At 48.7% G+C, this 20,196-nt stretch overlaps 1 protein-coding gene across 6 annotated transcripts in view; it reads right to left on the bottom strand.

Moving 5' to 3' along the window:
* TRMO (tRNA methyltransferase O) overlaps nucleotides 1–14,510 on the bottom strand; it is a 45,105-nt gene extending 30,595 nt beyond the window's left edge. Inside the window, exons 1-3 of one of the 6 annotated variants that reach the window (XM_033916503.1) lie at nucleotides 14,415–14,510; nucleotides 14,150–14,291; nucleotides 9,057–9,231 (exon numbers count right to left, since the gene is read on the bottom strand). In XM_033916503.1, coding sequence (XP_033772394.1) covers nucleotides 9,057–9,231; nucleotides 14,150–14,270 — 296 coding nt within the window. In that variant the 5' untranslated portion in view covers nucleotides 14,271–14,291; nucleotides 14,415–14,510. Of the gene's footprint in view, nucleotides 1–9,056; nucleotides 9,232–13,549; nucleotides 13,569–14,149 lie in introns of those variants that run through there. The other 5 variants (XM_033916521.1, XM_033916512.1, XM_033916493.1 and 2 more) reach the window with 5 other exon arrangements.
* Between the last annotated feature and the right edge of the window lie 5,686 nt (nucleotides 14,511–20,196).

The raw sequence follows: 20,196 nt of genomic DNA on the forward strand, positions 1-20,196 counted from the left end.
GCACCTTCATTAATTTAAATTAACTATTTTTTTGATATGATAAAATTATAAATTCTCTTTCTAAAGAAGTGCGTAAGGATGAAATCCATATGCCTGTCCTGAACATCCTTCAGGACCACTCCTCTGTTGGGAGGAAAAGAAGTGCGCATGGATGTTTTGAGTCACAGCTATAGCCACCTTCAGAAAAGTGCTTAGTAAAACCGCTTGCCATGGCCCGAGCGCAAAACATGGAATCTCCGACAGAATATAACCCACATCGGGGTTATCAAGGGAAGGAGGCAGGTAGTGGCCTCTTGATCACTCATGAGAGAACATTCCTGCTGGACCAGCTGAGCCTGCTGCAGTGACCATTCCTGCAGCACTTCTGTGATGAGGTCCTGCAGATGAGCAGGCTTTAGGGACCTGCCTTGGGATCGTCAGCCAGGTCCCGAGACCACACGAAGCCTGTTTGCAGAGCTTCACCAAACAGTCCACATCAGCGGCTGCCGCCAAACCTCCCTGCGAAAGCCCTTTTGCGCGTCACAGTTCCTGCTAGGAAACCAAGCAAAAGATTTGTGCCGAGTGGCGGCGACATCCCAACGGACGGCTAAATGTTGGAGGGATGATCACAGGCATGGACTGCTTTACAAATATGCCTGAAAGAGCCTATGCATAATTCTCGGGGAAAAGGAGGACTCCTGCGGCAAAAGCCACTTTGAGCTCTTCAGACTTAGAGGACTTTAAAAGTTTTTCTCCGAAAACGTGCTTGCGTTACACCAAAACGCCACCAGCACTCACCCAAGAGCCCCCAAAGGCAATTTTCACAAAAATTGGGGCAGAAGGCTCAATGAGGGTCTCCCCTGAGGTAAAAGGCATTGCTTCTGTGCAAATTTAGCTTCCATTGTGGGGAATGCGGCTGTGCAACCGACAGCCAACTGCTGCAAACAAGACATGAAATCAATACATTTCAACCTGGGAAGGCCATCTGTGAAGTTTTGAGCAAAAACAAAGCCCCTAACTATAAAAAATATTGATTTATTCAAATCAGGAAAATCCAAGATGGCCATCGGGTGCTAATTTTGCAATAAAATCCTCCGGGAAAGGAACAGGAATCCCCAGAAAATGGTGAATTTAGGAGGGGGGTGTTAGGGCATGCAGGGAAACCACCTAAAACCCCCTTTTTTAAGAACCCACCAAATCGCCAAACAGGCTGTCACACTGTTTACTCACTGTTCCATAGTGATGAAGGGAGAAATGCAGGCAATGCTGGAGAAGCATGTAGGGAGATCAAATGCCTCAGGAAGCTGTAAAGCTGGATTTCAAGTCTTCTGACTGCCCCACCGGCCCGATCACCATGGCCAATGACCTCTGCCACCGTCAGATACATCGCACAACCAACTGGCGGAGGCATGCAGTCCGGCTCTGATCCTGGGCGCGCCTCCAAGGAACCGCTCAGCTTGCGCTACACCCACTAGCGGACGAACCTGGGGTGAGCTGGCTTACAATCCCAGAGACCAGATCTGTCCTGAAGGCTGTCCATGGGGCTTACTGCCGTTCAGGGATCCCCCCCGAGAAGCAGACGTTCACCAAACGTCTGCAATCTCCCATCGGAAGGATGTCCCCGCAGGGAACTTCCACAGATGATGGTTGACTAAGAGGGAAATACCAAAAACATTACTATAACTATCCAACGAAAACACGAGAAGAATAAGCTCCTAGAGGCATGGTATGTAGAAAGCAAAAATTGGATTCTACTGGGTGTGCTCCAGAATATGCTAGCAGAGGGGACGGGTTATGGCTTCAATCATTTGAAGCTTTCTACAGTGCCTGACGGTCAGAGATGCATAAAATCCACTGGTCCCAGAATAAAGTGGGATTGTACAAGAAAAGTTCTGCAAAGTTCTTTAGCTGAATTATTTGGCCTCAACCAGTGGAAATTTTTGGCTCAGACTCCAGTTTAAGCTTCAGGATCAGTTCTCGCAAGTCCCACGAGAACTGATGACAGCCATTCAGATAGCGGCACGGGCCCAAGCGGGAGCGTGTAAAGCTTGCTCCTGATCTGTGCACCGCTAGCAAGGGAGGGAAACACTGGATCACTAGGTACTACAGCAGTGTCGGGCGGGTGTTTTAAAAGGGGCGGCGGCAAGGGGTGTTTTAAAAGTACGGGGGGGGGGGGGGAAGATTCCTACAGGGCTAGGTGGGTGCCCGTATTTTGGGCCTATAAGAGTCAAAGGCCCTGGGACGCTGGGTTGGATCTTCTTTGAGGGCAATGCCCGAGTCTCTGCAAGGGGGGTGAGAGGAGGGAGCTGACAGATTGGGTGGAGGTTTCTCTGCATTAATGATATCTTTATTTACCACTTGTTTCAGTTTCTGGCAATTGTATGCTTTATTGTTTATCATGCTGTTTGGTTTTCTTTTTTTTTTACCATCAATCAAAAATTGTTTACCATAAAAGTGCTGGGGTGGGTATGGGGAGATGATTTTAAAATACTGGGGGGGGGGGGTTTACAAAGGGATGATTTTAAAAGGTACTGGGAGGATGATTTAAAAGTATTGGGGGAGGGTACGAGGGTATGATTTAAAAAGGTACTGTCGTGTGTGTGAAAAATTGTTAGTTGGCAGGGACAGATCCCTCCTATCCCGGCCTACAATTAGACCACCAGAGGGGGGACAGGGTACAGAGCCTGGCAGGGAGGGTTGACAGGGTGCAGAGCTTGGCAAAGAGTGTGGTGTTGGGTACAGAGCCTGGCAGGGAGAATTTGGTTCAGAAAGCACAGTTACTGTATTGTAGGTGCCAGTCCCCTACCTGAAAACGCAAGAACTTGCGGTGAGCGGGGTGCACTGGGACATGTGTGTACGCCTCCTTCAGATCGAGGGAGCAGAGCCAGTCGCCCTCGTCGATCAGGGGGTAGAGGGTCGGTAGGGAAAGCATCCAAAATTTTTCCCGTATCAGGAATTTGGTCTCAAGTCTAGTATTGGGCGTAAGTCTCCCGTTTTTTTCGGTACCAGGAAGTAACGGGAGTAGAAGCCCTTCCCCCGTTGGTCGGGGGGAACCTCCTCCACTGCTCTCAGGCGAAGCAGGTCTCGAGCTTCGGAGAGGAGTAGGGGTAGCTGCGTCCGGTTGGGAGGGCAATTCCTTGGGGGGTTGTCCGGAGGAATGGTCCAAAAGTTGAGAGAGTATCCTGATGAGATCACGCCAAGGACTCATGCGTCCGACGTGACTTGTTCCCAGCGAGGGTAAAAGGCTTTGAGGCGACCCCTGATGGGAAGGAGGCCTGGGACTATGGCGGAGGGGGCCTGCCCCCTTCCACGCATCCCGTCAAAAGGACGGGGATGGTTTGGTAGTCGCAGGCGGTTGGGATTTGGGCATGGCCCGGTGGTGGGCTTGCGGACGCCTGGGAGGAGGCCGCGAGAAGGCAGGAGTGGATTTTTGTGGGTAGCGGCGCGGAGGAGCCCTATACAGCCTGGACGCGGGCGGTTTGGGCTTTTGTCGGACGAGGGAGGCAAACGAGCGTTCGTGTTCGGAGAGGCGTTTTGTAGCCGCCTCGATAGTGTCATCGAACAGTTCTTTTCCCACGCAGGGGAGGTTAGCCAACCGGTCCTGTAAGTTGGGGTCCATGTCGACCAGGCGTAGCCAAACTAGTCGGCGCATGGCGATAGCAAAGGCTGCCTCTCTGGAGGAGAGTTCGAAGCCATCGTAGGCCGCGTGGAATAGATGGAGGCGTAGGTTGGAGAGGGATTCCAAAAGCAGGCTAAAGGCTCCTTGGCGGGAGGCCAGTAGGTCAGTCTCAAAGGCTCTCAGTAGTCCAATGAGGTGTTTGAGGTAGGATGTGAAGGTGAAAGTGTAGCTTTGCACCCTAGAGGCCATCATTGCATTTTGATATAGTCTCCTGCCGAACTTGTCTAGGGTTCGGCCTTCTCGGCCTGGGGGGACCGCCGCTGAGACCCGGGAGGGGTGAGCCTTTTTTAAGGAGGATTCTACTAACAGCGACTGGTGGGAGAGCTGTGGTTGTTCAAATCCCGGAAAGGGTACTGTACGGTACTTGGCCTCCATTTTGGAGGGCACGGCTGTGACCATATAGGGGGTCTCCAGGTTCCTGAAGAGAGCCTGTTGGAGTATCGGGTTAGGCGATAAGCGAAGGGACTCTCTGGGCAGTGATGGCATATCCAGTTCCGCTAGGTACTCTTTAGAGTATCTGGAGTCGGACTGGAGGTCTAAATTCAAAGCGTGGCCCATGTCCTGGACAAAGCGTGAGAAGGATGGTCGGGATGTTCCCGAGGCCCCGTGCGGGGTCGGTGAACGAGACCTCCGTCGGGTGGAGAAGGAAGGGGAGGCTTCCCTCGAGTAGCGAGGTTCCTGCTCCGATCCAAGCTCCGAGACCGGGGAAGCACTGTGAAAGTGTTCCGGGGTCATGGATCTCCGACATCTCGAGGAGCCCCTCGGAGACGATGCCGGGGTTCCGATCGATGTCGAATCGGTGACCTCGACCCGGACTCCCTTGGTGAAAGCCCGAAACCTCAGATCGGAGCCCCGGTCCGAGGGGGAGTTCGGAGGATGCGTGGGTTGGAGAGTGATAACTCTGCCACCTTCAGCGGTCCCGTACGAGGTGTAGGTGAATGGCCTCGTAGAGTGGGGGAACCCCGGGCCTTCTTAGAGGTACGGCGGTTCGAGGTTTCTGTTGGTTTAGCCCGACGTTTTGCCCTGTGGCGGTCTGTGGAGGGAGAGTGCCTCGGGTGCTTCGGTGAGGAGTCCGAGGAGGATGAGATGCGGTGAAGTTTGCGCACTTTTCCCCGAGGTGGCTCGACGCGAGGCTCAGGCTGGTCTGGCACATGCAGGGTCGAGGTCAAGGCAGAGGCCGGTTGTAGATGGGCCATTGCAGCGGACAGCTCCGACGAGATCATTGCTCGGAGTAAGTCCTGGAAGACGGGCACGGACAGCATCGAAGGCATGTCCCCTGCCTCGGTGCACTCCACCGGGGGTGACCTTGTATCAGAGTATTCCCGTGTGGTGGAGGCACGGCCCGAAGGCTTGGAGGGCTTCGTCGGGGCTGTAAGCATGGGACTTCCGCCATGCATCGTCTGTGTCCCCGAGGTTGGTTTCTTCGCTGGTACAGAACCTGAAGAGGGGACTTACCCGGAGCCGAGGCTTTCTGTTGTCCCGAGGACTTCGGAGTCGAGTCTCGAGGCGATGCCGAGGTATTCGGGGCCGAGGTCAAGGCCGGGGCCGACCTCGAGGCCGAGGGTTGGTCTGGGGCGAAAAGATCCGCCATGCGGGCTTTCCTTCGACGGAGGGCCCGGTTCTGGAAAGTAGCGCACTGAGGACAGGAGTTGGTTGGATGAGCGGCCCCCAGGCAGAGGATGCACCGGCGATGCGGGTCTGTGATGGAAAGAAGCCGCTCGCACCGGGTGCACTTTTTAAAGCCGGTCAAAGGCCGGGACATAGAATCGAAAGTGGCCGCGGCTCGAGTAGCCACGCGGTCACGGGGACCCGGAAGCCTCCGGGTCGGTCAAACGAAGCAGGAATCAAGTTTAAGAAGAAAAAATTTCGCGCACAGCGACTTAAACGATGAAAAACAAGAAAAATTGCGGTGCTAGAAGGCAGTTGGGGCAGAGCCTGAAAAAACACGACTTCTAGGCTTAGCGGAAAATTTTGAACTGGAGACCACGAGGGGATGCACCCCCTAGTGGAGCAGGAAGGCACGCATGCGTGGAGCAGCAGAGCAAACTTAAATCTTCAATCAAGTTTGCTTGAAAATGCTTCCGCATCGGGGCTCCGTAGATGACGTCACCCACATGTGAGAATATCATGCCTGCTTGTCCTGGGATAATGTTTTTTTTCTTGTTTTCCTCCTCTAAATCTAGGGTGCGTCTTATGGAGCGAAAAATACGGTAATTTATTTTGCATAATTACAGATTGCTAAAAACAAATATACAATTTTCATTTTTGAATTATTTCAGTAGCTTTAGGTGTATACTATTTGGGCCAGGATAACTTTCTGCCCTTTAACTTGTTGATCTGTATCAGTATATGGGAATGAAATAGAGTATTCCATGGATTAGAAAACCTCAATAATTATCATCATCTGTAAGAAAGTTCACCTCAAAATAGTAGAGGCAATTTAATTCTCCAAGTTAATAGTAATGATTCACTATATACTTATGTAATAGTCAAAAAAACTAGTAGTTTGGCTGCTATAAATCGCACTAACCCATATGGGGGACAATTCCATAGAGAACACTAAATGCCAGTGCATTACTCTGAAATATATCATATAGGGCAGGGGTGTCAAAGTCCCTCCTTGAGGGCCGCAATCCAGTCGGGTTTTCAGGATTTCCCCAATGAATATGCATTGAAAGCAGTGCATGCACACAGATCTCATGCATATTCATTGGGGAAATCCTGAAAACCCGACTGGATTCCGGCCTTCGAGGACCGACTTTGACACCTGTGATATAGGGCATCAGCCACATAATCTACCAAAAATCATGAATCATGGGACAGTAAAAAACACATTCTTCAAGCTAATCTTTGGGCTGCCAGTCAGACTCCACTGTCTATGCCTGTGGACCACCGGAGGCGTACCTGGACGGGCAGAGTTGCAAAAATGCAGCCAGTGTACTGCGAACTAGAGAATGACACGGTGACGGTTTACCCGCGGCCACCGCATTTAAGCCGCGGGTCACCGCCGAAAACGGGGAAGAAAACTAGCAGTCGCTGCGGTGACGGGGACAAGGCCATTCACCGACTGCGGAAACGGTGAACAGGTTTGTCCCCGCGGGCCAATGTACCCCCTTCTAGGAACCGCTATTTACCTGTGTTTCACCGTGCTCCTCATTTGTCAGATCAACCCTTCCTGCCAATCGCAGCAGAAGGGTACCCAACCCCTCCTGCCGGTCCTCCCAATGGCCTCCCCTAAGATCGCCGGCAGGAGGGTACCCAACCCCTCCTGCTGGACCCCCCCCCCAACGAACCCTCCCACCCCGGAACCCCCTTAGTCTTACTTTCCAAGTTGGACCGGACAGCTCCTCGCTCGTCTGGCCAGCAGGCCTGCCTCCGTCCAAATGAGGCGGGCCCGCCCCTCCCCTCCCCTGCCTCCCAATGGCCTCCCCTAAGATCGCCGGCAGGAGGGTACCCAACCCCTCCTGCTGGACCCCCCCCCCAACGAACCCTCCCACCCCGGAACCCCCTTAGTCTTACTTTCCAAGTTGGACCGGACAGCTCCTCGCTCGTCTGGCCAGCCTCCGTCCAAATGAGGCGGGCCCGCCCCTCCCCTCCCCTGCCTAACCCACAGGATCCTAGGGCCTGATTGGCCCAAGCACCTAAGGCCCCTCCTATAGCGGGAGTGGCTTTAGGTGCCTAGACCAATCAGGCCCTAGGATCCTGTGGGTTGGGCAGGGTAGGGGCGGGCCCGCCTCATTTGGACGGAGGCAAGCCTGCTGGCCATACGTGTGAGGAGCCGTCCGGTCCAACTTGGAAAGTAAGACTAAGGGGGTTCCGGGGTGGGAGGGTTCGTTGGGGGGGGGTCCAGCAGGAGGGGTTGGGTACCCTCCTGCCGGCGATCTTAGGGGAGGCCATTGGGAGGACCGGCAGGAGGGGTTGGGTACCCTTCTGCTGCGATTGTCGGGAGGGCCGTTGGGGGGGTCTACAGGAGGGGTTGGGTGCCCTCCTGCCGTGATCGCTGGGGGGAGGGGAGACTTGCAGCCGTAGCCGCGGTCACTATGCTAATCACGGCAGCATTTAAAGTACATGTCGTGTTTGTTTTTGCATTGCTAGCCCCAGGGGTGGTGGAAGATTAGTGATTGAAAAACTGTATGAAAAATAACTATTTTAAATTTAGTGATCAAAATGTGTCAGTTTTGAGAATTTTTATTAATTAATTTTTTCTCTGCGTGTTTTGTTTTTGTATAGTTATTAACTAATATTTAACTAAGTTTTAAAGTTTTAAAGAATGTTTCCTTTATACGTAAATAAAGAAAAGTGAATGGGATTGCAGTGGCGGTGACGGGGCGGTGAATGGGGTGGCAGTGGCGGTGACGGGGCGGTGAAGAGGATGGTGAGACGGGGACGGGGCGGTGACGGGGATGGTGAGACGGGGACGGGGCGGTGACGGGGATGGTGAGACGGGGACGGGGCGGTGACGGGGACCAATTTTTTCACCGTGTCATTCTCTACTGCGAACACCATTGAGCTCCCTAAGCACGTTACAATCTGCGCTGGACTCCCAACTTAACAGGAAGTGAGACTAGGTCAGGGATAGCCTTGAGCTCTGAGGAAGACTAAGCCAACTGGCTAACAGGTATCCTGAAAAGATCGGCCTGTCAGCTACAGACTGGTCTGTGAATTCTCAAGCAGGCAGAGATTCAAATCCACTTCAAACCGAAAATACCCGCAAAAAGGACGAAACCACATCAAATTAAAATAATAAAATGGGGAGAGCAGAATTCACACAGCTGCAGTCATGCTTGCAGAAGACTGCTAGAGGGCGCTAAACTAGCCTGTTAAGTACACTGGAGGCAGAGTGCAAAAACCTGGAATGGATTTCTTCTGCAGCTCATGCGAGTAAGGGGAAATAACCCAATGGACTAGAACAGGGATCTCAAAGTCCCTCCCAGTCGGGTTTTCAGGATTTCTCCAATGAATATGCATTGAAAGCAGTGCATGCACATAGATCTCATGCATATTCATTGGGGAAATCCTGAAAACCCGACTGGATTGCGGCCCTCAAGGAGGGACTTGACCCCTGGTCTAGAATGTCTCACCTATTGCACTGGAAAATCAATTATTCCATTTGATATTTAAAAAAAAAACACCAAACCAAAACCTGAAGGAACCACTTATAGCAGGGGTGTCAAAGTCCCTCCTCGAGGCCCGCAATCCAGTCGGGTTTTCAGGATTTCCCCAATGAATATGCATGAGATCTATTAGCATACATTGAAAGCAGTGCATGTAAATAGATCTCATGCATATTCAATGGGGAAATCCTGAAAACCCGACTGGATTGCGGCCCTCGAGGAGGGACTTTGACAACCCTGACTTATAGCATGTAGTCTAATTATTGCTCTAACAATCCACTTACCAAATATGTGAAAACTGCTCTAAGCCCATTAAACAGTGCTCTGGATTATTGAAGACACTTTTGTTTATTGTCAAACGAGCACGTGACAACCTACAAACAGATGGCTGTCGTGGAGTTCCATTCTTTGCTGAGAAACACGAGTCTATGTAACCAACTGGAATAGTTACAATATTTCCTAAAGAAAAATAAATTTTAGAGTTTATTAAAAGAAGGTAGCACAGATCATATATTGTTGACATTACATCAGTAAAGAGAGATTATGTTCTTACCTTACTACTATCTTCTCCAGTAGATAGGTATGTCATTAATCTCCCCATGGCCGCGAGCCTTTGCAGAAGGAATCCACTCCGGATTTTTTCTGTATCCCTCCTACTTCAGTGAGAGCTCTACTGCCACCTACAGTTAGTTCCCAAGCAAGCAAGAGCTCTACCAAAATTAGGTGAAGTAGGGATATGGGTAAACATCCCCAACTAAAGTCTGTTCTGCTCAAAGTAACATAAGAACTATGAACAATCAAACAGAGCAACAAACATGCCAGCAGAAACATTAAAGGAGCTCAAATAGTAACTCAAAGTATACTAGTACATAGACTCCTCTTAATTGCCCAAAGGGCTAACTGGCCTCCAAGAACAGAAATGGAGAACATTCTTAACTAGACAGTAGGCAGGCACAGGAACAAAATGACAAGGCAGGATTCCAGAATAACACACCTATCTAATGGAAGATATTATCAAGGTAAGAAACTACTCTCTATTTCCAGCACTTAGCAAATGTATGCAGAGTGAACCAAGTTGCAGCCCTACAAATTTGTGGAGAGAGAATACCCTAGCTTCAGCTCATGATGAATCTACACTTCTGGTCGAACACACCTACACAGAAACAGAGGACTTTCCCACAATGTATGCTGATGAAATGGCCCTTCAGATCCACCTAGATATTGTGGCCTTGGAAGATAGTCAGAGAGCACTGTTGGCCTCCAGATATTGAAGAAGTACTCTTCTCACATTCAACTTCTTTAAAATACGGTCCTGTTTCCTGAAACCTGTGGACTGGAACGCTGAATGCTGGCAATCAAGCTTCCTGATCAACATGAAACACTGAAACCACTTACAGCAGGAAGAAACGGTATGGAAACAGACTCCAGTGTTAGAGATCTAAAGGAAAGGCTCCCTACAAGAAAGAGCCTGAGTTCCGAGACCCGTCTCACCAATGTTATAGCCACCAGAAACACCGTCTTCAGCATCAAATTCATCAGCGTTTCCTTCAATGGTTTGACCAGAGCCCTGAAGAACCGTGTTAAGATTCCATGAAGGAAACAGTGCACCTTTCAAAAATCTGGCAATGTCTGCATGAGATATCAGTGTAGTTCTTCAGTCTTAAGCCCTAAAACCAGACAGATTGGCAACTTGGACCCGAAGGGTAGCCACCGTAAGTCTCTTGTCAAGGTCAACTTGGAGGAAAGCCAACACCACAGATACTGGAACTGAAAATGGCTCTACCTTTCCCTGGGCACACCACAGCTGGAAAGTCTGCCATGCCTTAGCACAGGTCAAGACTGTGGCCAGATCTTAGACATGAGGAGAGTGGTAATGACTACTTCCAAGTATCTCTTACGTGCTAACGCTGCGCATTCAAGAGCCAAGCTGTAAGGGCAAAGTGATCCGGATCCTCTACAAGAATTGGGTCCAGGGAAAGAAAATCCAGTTGCACCTGTAGCTTGAGACCATCCAAAAATGAACCAGATCTGCATACCACGGTCTGCATGGCCAGTCTGTAGCAACCAGAATAATCTCCCCCTGATGACTTGCAATCCTTTGAAGGATTTGGCCTACCAAGGGCCATGGAGGAAAGATGTATAGTAGCATGCTCTGTGGCCACAGCTGGACCAGATCATCCAGACCCACACTTCCAGGCTCGTATCTTCGACTGAAGAACTTGTTTACCTTTTTGTTCTTTGCCATAGCCATGAGGTTGAATTGCAGCCAACCCCAGCAACAAGCAATGGATTGGAATGTTGGTACAGACAGCATCCACTCACCTGGATCCAAGATTTATCTGATGAGGAAGTCGGCTTAGATATTGTCCACTCCTGCTATGTGTGTCACCGAGTGCATCTGAGATGGCGTTCTGCTCAACTGAAGAGCAAGCAGACTTCCAGACACAGAGGGGCACTCTTGGTTCCCCCCTGGCAACTGATATGGGCCACTGATGTAGCATTGCCCAAGAAGACCCTAACCGCCTGGCCTTCCAGAGTCTTCTGCAGTTTCAGCAAAGCCTGCCGCATGGCTTGAAATTCCAGCTGGTTGATCGACCATTTTCTATGGGTGGGCGACCAACGCCCCTGAATCAGCCAAAGATTGCAATGAACTCCCCAGCTAAGGAGACTGGCATCCATCATGACGACCACCCAGGATGCTATGTGGCTTAGCTTGGCATGTCACCAGACCAAAGGGCAGGGGCCGAGAACTGGTAATGTTGTTCGGGAATTACAGGCCAGTAAGTCTGACTTCTGAGGTAAGCAAATTAATGGAAACGCTTTTAAAACAGGGAATGATGAAGTTTCTGGAATCCTGTGGATTACAGGACCGGAGTCAACATGGATTCACTAGAAGTAGGTCTTGTCAGACAAATCTGATCAATTTCTTTGACTGAGTGACTAGAGAATTGAATAGAGGGAGTGCGCTAGATGAGGTGAATTTAGATTTTAGCAAAGCCTTTGACAGTGTTCCACACAGACATCTAATAAATAAACTGAGTGTCCTCGGGATGGGTCCCAAAGTGACAGGCTAGATCAAGAACTGGTTGAGTGGAAAGCGATAGAGGATAGTGATCAAAGGAGATCGCTCTGAGGAAAGGGATGTTACTAGTGGTGTGCCTCAAGGTTTGTTTCTTGGGCCTGTTCTTTTTATTATTTTTATAAACAATATTGCTGCAGGGCTGTTGAGTAAGATTTTCCTTTTTTGCAGATACCACCAAAATCTGCAATAGAGTAGACACCCAGAATGGCATGAATAGCATGAAGAAAGACCTGGTGAAGCTTGAAAAATGGTCTGAAATTTAGTAGCTAAAATATAATGCAAAGAAATGCAAGCTCATGCATTTGGGCTGCAAAAACCCAAGGGATCGGTACAGTTTAGGGGGTGGAATTGTATGTGATGCTCTTAAGGTAGCCAGACAGGTAACGGCGAAAGCTAGAAGGATGCTAGGGTGCATATGGAGAGGAATGGCCAGTAGGAAAAAGGAGGTATTGATGCCCCTATATAAGACTCTGGTGAGACTTCATTTAGAATATTGTGTACAATTCTGGAGGCCGCACTTTCAAAAAGATATAAAAAGAATGGAGTTGGTCCAGAGGAAGGCTACTAAAATGGTGCGTGGTCTTCGTTATAAGGTGTATGAGGACAGACTTAAAGATCTCAATCTGTATACTTTGGAGGAAAGGCGGGAGAAGGGAGATATGATAGAGACATTTAAATACCTATGTGATGTAAATGGTAAATGTGCATGAGTCAAGTCTTTTTCATTTGAGAGGGCATAGGATGAAGTTAACAGGTGATAGGCTCAAGAGGGTGGTAGATGCGTAGAACAGTCTCCAGTAGAGGTGGTGGAGACAGAGACTGTGTCTGAATTCAAGAAAGCCTAGGATAATCACGTGGAATCTCTTAGAGGGAGGAATGGTTACTGTGGATGGGCAAACTGGATGATCCATTTGGCCTTTATCTACCATCATGTTTCTATGTGCTGGCAATGTGGTGCATCCTGCCTCAGCTCCTTAAGGTAGCTAGAAAGGGAGAAAAAAAAATCACTGCCTCATTCAGAATGAATAACCACCTTTGAATCTTTGAGCTGCCATTTGCAGTTGATGTCTGACTGAACCCCAAATTCTTGTGGACCGACGGATGCACAAAGCTAAAAAAAGGGGGATGGACAAAAACACAGCTGGTACCGAGAGATACCACCAAGCCTCCTAGACGTGACAGCTTTCACTCAAACCTCTGCCAAGCAGCGAGTGAGTAATACTAACTGGGGACGGCCCCCAAGCTCCAAAAATGCTTCAGCAGGCTGGCTAAAAGGTACCACAAAGGACTGACCTGTCAGCTACAGACCACAGTCTGCTGCTTCTCCACGCAGGTAGGGCTGAACCCATAAACAGGGAAGCTCCATGCACCGAAAAATTGAAGAAAATCTAAAAATAAACTTGAATTTTTTTAAAAAAAGAGCAGAATCGAAATACTCCTTCAGGCTCATGGGCAGAAGGGAAAAACTGTAGGTAGCAGTAGAGCTCTCACTTAAGTAGGAGAGATACAGAAAAATATCCAGAGTGGATTCCTTCTGCAAAGGCTCAGGGCCATGGGAATATTTACTCAGGTGTCCAGAAGCAATTCTGCTCTATAATTGCACTAAATGGGTCTAGTTCTCATAAAATTGAAAATTATGCAAGCTAACATGATTATTTAATTATAAGCAAAAATCAAAATATTCATTATACTAACCCTGAAAAACAATTGATGAAAACAGGATTGGAATATAACCACTCCCCGAGGTTGTGATTTCCAAACCAGCCCGCTCCTTGTGACTCTGGGCAAGTTACTTAAATCCTTCCACTACCCCAGTATCAGAGTTAGGGCCCCATAGGATTTACTGCAGCAGCATCACTACTGTAGCTTTACTTGGGACAGCGAAGGAATTAAGCGACTTCCCCAGAATCACAAGGAGCAGGCTGGGATCGAATTCACATTTACCATGCTGGCCCGTGCTATCAGGTTTGATAAAAGAGGCCCTTAGATTATGAGTCTACCCCTTTTAAGGAAATCAGGAGCTTAAGATCCAGCACTTAGGGTCGAAACAGATAAAAAGCCAACCACAAGACAAATCCAAAAAAAGGAAGAAAGTGACCAATTCAGTGAATCACAAGTTTATTAAGAGTCCCAAGTCAAATGCAATGGCGTAGTCCCCTTGAAAACTAAACAAGGAATTTCCCTTCAACTGTTCTATTGGGGGGAAAAAAAAGAGTAACATGACGGAATACAAATTGTAACCTCTAGTTTGACTAGAATGACAAAAATAAACAGGACGGTTGCTTTGCTGAACACCTTGTTCTGGTCCGACGTCAGGCTCCACTGCGCACAAGAAACGAACCCGCTCACCTGACTCCAAAGAAGATCTGGCGCAGCACTCAGACCAAGGGACGGGGGAGCGCTTTGGACTATGCATTGCGCGCGGGTTTTCACGCTACTAAAGAAAAAAAAACAAAAAACAACAAACGAAGGCAGCCTTATTTCAGAACACTCTTGCTTAAATCACTTTTTTTTAATCGCTGCTCTAGACATAAAGGTTTAATTTTTGAGCACCACTGACTTTCTTAGGTTTACACTCCGGTTCCACGTCGCGTGGCGATGACGTCCTACGCATGCGCACTGATCCGAGGGCAGCCGGACGCTGTTTCGCACGTGCAGGGCTGTTATTGGCTGTAGGCGGGGCAGGAGGCTGGAAACTGAGACAGAAGCATTGGAGCCAACTTTTGAAAAATGATTGGTAGTGCTCAATTCATAATAACTCACAACTAATTTCCTTTCATCCAGTGACCAGCCTGTATCTAGATGTCAAGAGCAGGGCTGGTAATGTAGGTGAACCATAAGCATCAGAAGTGGGGGATGGGGGAGAGGCTACAGGGGCCATGGCCTCCCCCAAAATTGCCAGTAGTATTGTAACAGGGCCAATGGAGATCCTGCAAGGTAAGTTACATTTCTTAAGAGGCTGTAGCAGTGTACCTAGGCAGGTGGCACTCTCATGCTGAAGCAGGTGACCAAACACTCAGCTAGCCTAGTGGGGCAGCCTTCTTTATTTTCGGGGTTTGGCATGGCTACTAGTTCCTTGTGCCTGACTGCGGAGCCTCCGCAGCCTAAGAAACGCAAAGTTAAGTCATCAAAGGGTGACTGTGTCCCAGGAGCCGGAGGCTTTCTCTGAATTTATGAAACATTTGTGGAATGAGTTTCAAAGCCGGCATTCTTCCCGCTCTGCCTCAGATGCGCTCTCAGTGGCATCGTTTCTATGGACACATCCTCATCTCAGTTGCTGCTCCTGATCTGGGGGATCCTGATGATGATCAGCTTGCTGACCCCTTATTTACAGGTGAGATGAGAGTTTAGGGACTTTGTGCTAGATTTGCGGATCCCTCTGGGGGTTTGGAACCTGGGGATGATCTCATGGTTCTGCATTTTTTAAAGTCTGCGGCTTTGCCAGACCTTATTTTGGAGACTTTACAGGAGTTGAATTTAGTCAGTCAGCTGGCTTCGTCCACTTCTTCCTGGCTTTGTGGTGTGTACTCACAGTCTGCTACCTTCCCCTGGCACCCTACTATGAGCATTATTGGAGCAGTATGAATCTCCAGAAGGTGCTCTTAAGATAGCAAGAGCCATGTCTCGCTTGTATCCTCTGGCACAGGAGTGTCATCAGCTTCTGGGTCAGCCTATGGTGGATTCTTTGGTTGCGCAGGTGACTATGCATACCTCTCTACCCATTGAAGATGGTGTGATGATATGCAGGCTGTGTGGATGTGGTGCTCTGGAGACTTTTTGATGCAGCTACTTTGGGCATAAAGGCTACTTTAATGGCATCTTTTGTCACACGCGCTGTGTCTCTCAGCTGTGGATCCTCCTCCTAAACTTCTTTTGGCTGGGTCAAATTATGTTGCTGACGATTTGAATGACCTTATGCAGGTTTTGGCAAAAGTGTCAGCATACTCCCCTTCTGCCCGCAGGATGCTCTGGATCAGACAATGGGCTGGTGATTCCAAGGCTACTTTGGCTAGATTTCCCTTTGGCTAGATTTCCCTTTAAGGGGCGGTTACTGTTTGGCAAGGGCCTGGACGACCAAATTAATTCTGTGGTGGACCATCACCCTAAGACTCTGCCTGATAGCAGACCCAGGATCTCTAGAGGTTCTGGTCGATCTAATTCTCGTGGCTTCTGGCGATCTAGCCTGTATGCGAGTGCCATGTTGCAGACCAGTCTTCCCTGGACTCCGAATACTCGGGTCAGCATGGATTGTGGCTTCTCCCGCGGTCACTCTGCAAAGGCGTTCCACTGTGGAATGCCTCCTGGATCGTGGTGATGACGATGCCAGCCTTCGGGGCTGGGAATCCCATTTCAATTGTCCCATTTGGAGGTGTTGGACACCCTCTCAGAGGAAGTAGTCAATCAATCGGTTGAAGATGAGAGCCATTCGACTGGCTCTGATGTGATTACAGAAGACTCTAGAAGGCCAAGTGGTCAGGGTCTTCTCCAACAATACAACGGCAGAAGCCTGTATCAATCACCAGGGAGGGACCAAGAGCACTCCTTTGGCTCAGGAAGCCCCCCCTTCTTTTTCTATGGGCAGAATATTATCTCTAGGCGCTATCAGCAGCACATGTGCTGGGAGTAGACAGTGTTCAAGCTGACTTTCTCATCAGACATTCCAAGCTATAGTGTGGCGCTGTGGCCGGCCTTTCTTCAACCTCATGGCCACTGCAAAGAACATAAAAGTGTATTGTTTCTTTGAACAGTTGAAGATCCAAGCCCGAATGCGAGGTGGGAGTGGCCTCTGGAGATTCTCCTGTATGTTCTTCCTTCCTGGCCCATGATAGGCCAGATTATTTGGTGGATTGCGGGCCATCCGGGCCTTGTCATTCTAGTGGCTCCAGATTGGTCTCACAGACCGTGGTACCACAGATCTGATGCATCTTTGACTTTGGCTAAGTGCCCATCCAGACCTGCTTATGTAGGGTCCGGTCTGCATGGAGGACTCGAATCACTTTGCTCTTACTGCATGGCTCTTGAGCGTGCAGTCTTAGAACACAAAGGTTATTCTGATGTGGTTATTGACATTCTTCTCAAGTCCAAGAAGTCGTCCACAGTTTCTGCTTACATTAAGGCATGGAAAGCTTTCCAACATTGGTGTGCTTAGGACCAGGTGGACCCTTTTTCAGCTCTGATCCCAGTAATTCTTGCCTTTCTGCAAGCTGGACTTAAGATTCACTGTAGCATCTCTTCGTGTCCAGATAGCCGGGCTATCTTGTTTTATTTATTTAAGTAATTGGTTAGTTAGTTTTATATCCCATCCTCCCCAAAGAGCTTAGAACGGGTTCCAATTTTAACAGTCATAGCATTACAGTGCATCAACAAATAGGATTGTTCATAGGGCAGTGCCAGAAGAAAGAGCTTAGGTTGCATGGTGAAATGATAATACAGAATAGCATAATTATAGTTGAATAAGGATATTGTAATGAGATGGACAGGGCACAAATTCCTGTATGTGTTGTGTGTGTGTGTATGTGTGGGGGGGGATGACTTTGGGATCATATGGATGGGGTATGGCTGAATTGACGAGTTTGATTTTTTGGGCAAATCGAGTAGTACTAGTGTCAGTACTAGTGTCAGGAATGGAGTCGGGGAGTGTTGGGGGTTGATCTTAACTAAGGCTTATTTTTGGAGTAGGGCTTATATTATTTTTGGGGTAGGGCTTAAAAATCATGCTAGGGCTTATTTTCAGGATAGGTCTTATTTTCGGGGAAACAGGGTATTTCTTTGAGGCGAGTAACAGGAGTGAGTGGTCAATGGCATCGAAGGCTGCACTCACGTCGAGCAGGTCAAGCAGGATGTCATTTCCTTTGTCTAATACAGTGTATCACAAACTATGTGCCGTGGCACACTAGTGTGCCTCCTGAGATTTCAAGTGTGCCATGGCACACTGAGGAAGAAGAGAGGCGCCGGCCAGCTGATTTGCCTACAGGATGTGCCTCTCGCCACGAGATGCATGTCCTGTAGGGCCATAGAGTCTCAACATGCGATACGGCGCCAGTGCTGCATGTTTAGCGACTTCCTGCTGCCGTCATGTATCTCCCGGGACTCCTGCCTTCCTGGTCTTTTCTCCCCACTCCCGGACCAGCAGCGGCAGCTCACTGTGCTTTTAACTTCCCCATCCAGCTGCAACTAGCATTAGTTTAGACGCAATTCCATCAGGCAGCCTCGGGGCCTTTGCTAGGCTGGTCTGCTTCAATGATGCAACTTCCTTTTTCGTCAGAGTTGGGCTGGCCTAGCAAAGGCCCTGAGGTTGCCTGATGGAACCGCGTCTAAACTAATGCTAGTTGCAGCTGGGTGGGGAAGTTAAAAGCACAGTGAGCTGCTGCTACAGAGAGGAGAGGTATTACTGGACAGGGGAAGAGGGCAATAGAAGGGAAGAGAGGTACTGCTGGACAGGGGGGAGGGAAAGGGAATGGAGAAGAGGTGCTGCTGGACCTTGCAGAAGGGGAGGGAAAGGAAAGGTGCTGCACACTGGAGGGGAGGATGAGATGGTGCATGGGGAGAGAGATTAGTTGTGAGTGGGCTTGGGGGAGGGAAGGAAAGAAAATTGTTGCAGGAGGAATGAGAGTGATGAGAGGGAGAAATTGACATGGGGTGGAGGATAAGGAGAAATGGTGCATGGGGAGAGAGCATGTTGGGTTTGGGGGTGGGAAGGAGGGATGTCACTCGAGGGAAGAGGCAAGTAGAGAAAGAAAAAGTGTGCAGGAGGCAGAAAGTATTGGACTCATGGAGAGGGTGAGATGGATGGGGAGGACAGGAGGGAAGGATAAATGTCATACTCGGGGGAAAGAGGAGAGGATAGAGAGTGAAAAGTTGAACTCTTGGAGAGAAGTTGGTTGGGGGAGGGAAGGAAGGCCAGAGGAGAAGCAGCATGCTGGAGGAAGAGAGAAAGAAATGTTGGACTGGTGGAAAGGAGGGAGAAATGTTGGACTGGGAGGGGAGACGGAAGGGAGATGGACTACGGGGAGCAAAAAGGAGGAAGAGAGAGAGAAATGTTACTCTGGGGTGGGTGGGGAGGAGAGATGTCTAAAGGAAGGGAGAGATACCAGACCAGGGAATGGAAGGGAAGGAGGTGAGTCTGGTAGAAATAATAATAGTAGTAGTGCAGTAAAGAGAGATGCCAGATTATGGGAAGGAGAGGAGAGAGATGCCAGACTGGGAAGGGGGGAAAGGAAGGAGAGGGATGTTGGACCACTGGGAGGAGGGAGGGAAGGAGAAATGTCAGACTACTGGGAGGAAAAGAGAGAGATGTTGGACTACTGGGGGGGGGAGGAGGGAAGGAGAGAGATGTCAGACCATGGAAATGGGAAGGGAAGGAGAGAGAAATAGGAAGGGAAGGTAAGACATGGAAAAGTAGATTTTGAGAAGAAAGCAGAAAAATTGAATGTTAAGTTAATGCCAAAGATGGATGCAATAGCCCAAATACCAGTAAATTAAATGTGTGTCCTACCAACCACCTCTAATAGAATGCAGAAACAAAAAAGGACTAGGTTGGTGTATTTCAATGTAGGGATCTTAACCGAAAAACCTCAGCCCCACCACTCCACCGCTATAATGATTTCTAAAGCGGGAGATTTCTGTGGTGCCTCATCATAGGTAATTGGTTATTCACTGCTGTGATTATATTCATATGAATGCTTTTTATTTTCTTTTTTTCTTTTTCCTTATAATGAATGGAATAGTATAAAAGTGTATAAGAGTATATACTTAACTTCTATACACAGCTGGACCTGGGAGTCTGACCCGACATGTTTCGCACATTCCGTGCTGTCTCAAGGGTTTCCCGAGGTCACCGTAGTCATCCGACTCGACACTTTCACAGAATTTGTACTTGCGAGTCGGATGACTACGGCAACCTCGGGAGACCCTTGAGACAGCACGGAATGTGCGAAACATGTCGGGTCAGACTCCCAGGTCCAGCTGTGTATAGAAGTTAAGTATATACTCTTATACACTTTTATACTATTCCATTCATTATAAGGAAAAAGAAAAAAAGAAAATAAAAAGCATTCATATGAATATAATCACAGCAGTGAATAACCAATAACCTATGATGAGGCACCACAGAAATCTCCCGCTTTAGAAATCATTATAGCGGTGGAGTGGTGGGGCTGAGGTTTTTCGGTTAAGATCCCTACATTGAAATACACCAACCTAGTCCTTTTTTGTTTCTGCATTCTAAAGATGGATGCAAGGCAGAAAGTGAAGAAGAAGAGAAAAACAGTCAATGGATAAGAAGGCACATAGTTAAAAGCACAGAAAAATAGTAACCAGACAATAAAGGTAAGGAAAATGAT

This window comes from Geotrypetes seraphini, chromosome 1 (assembly GCF_902459505.1).
Source record: "Geotrypetes seraphini chromosome 1, aGeoSer1.1, whole genome shotgun sequence".
Taxonomy (NCBI): Eukaryota; Metazoa; Chordata; class Amphibia; order Gymnophiona; family Dermophiidae; genus Geotrypetes; species Geotrypetes seraphini.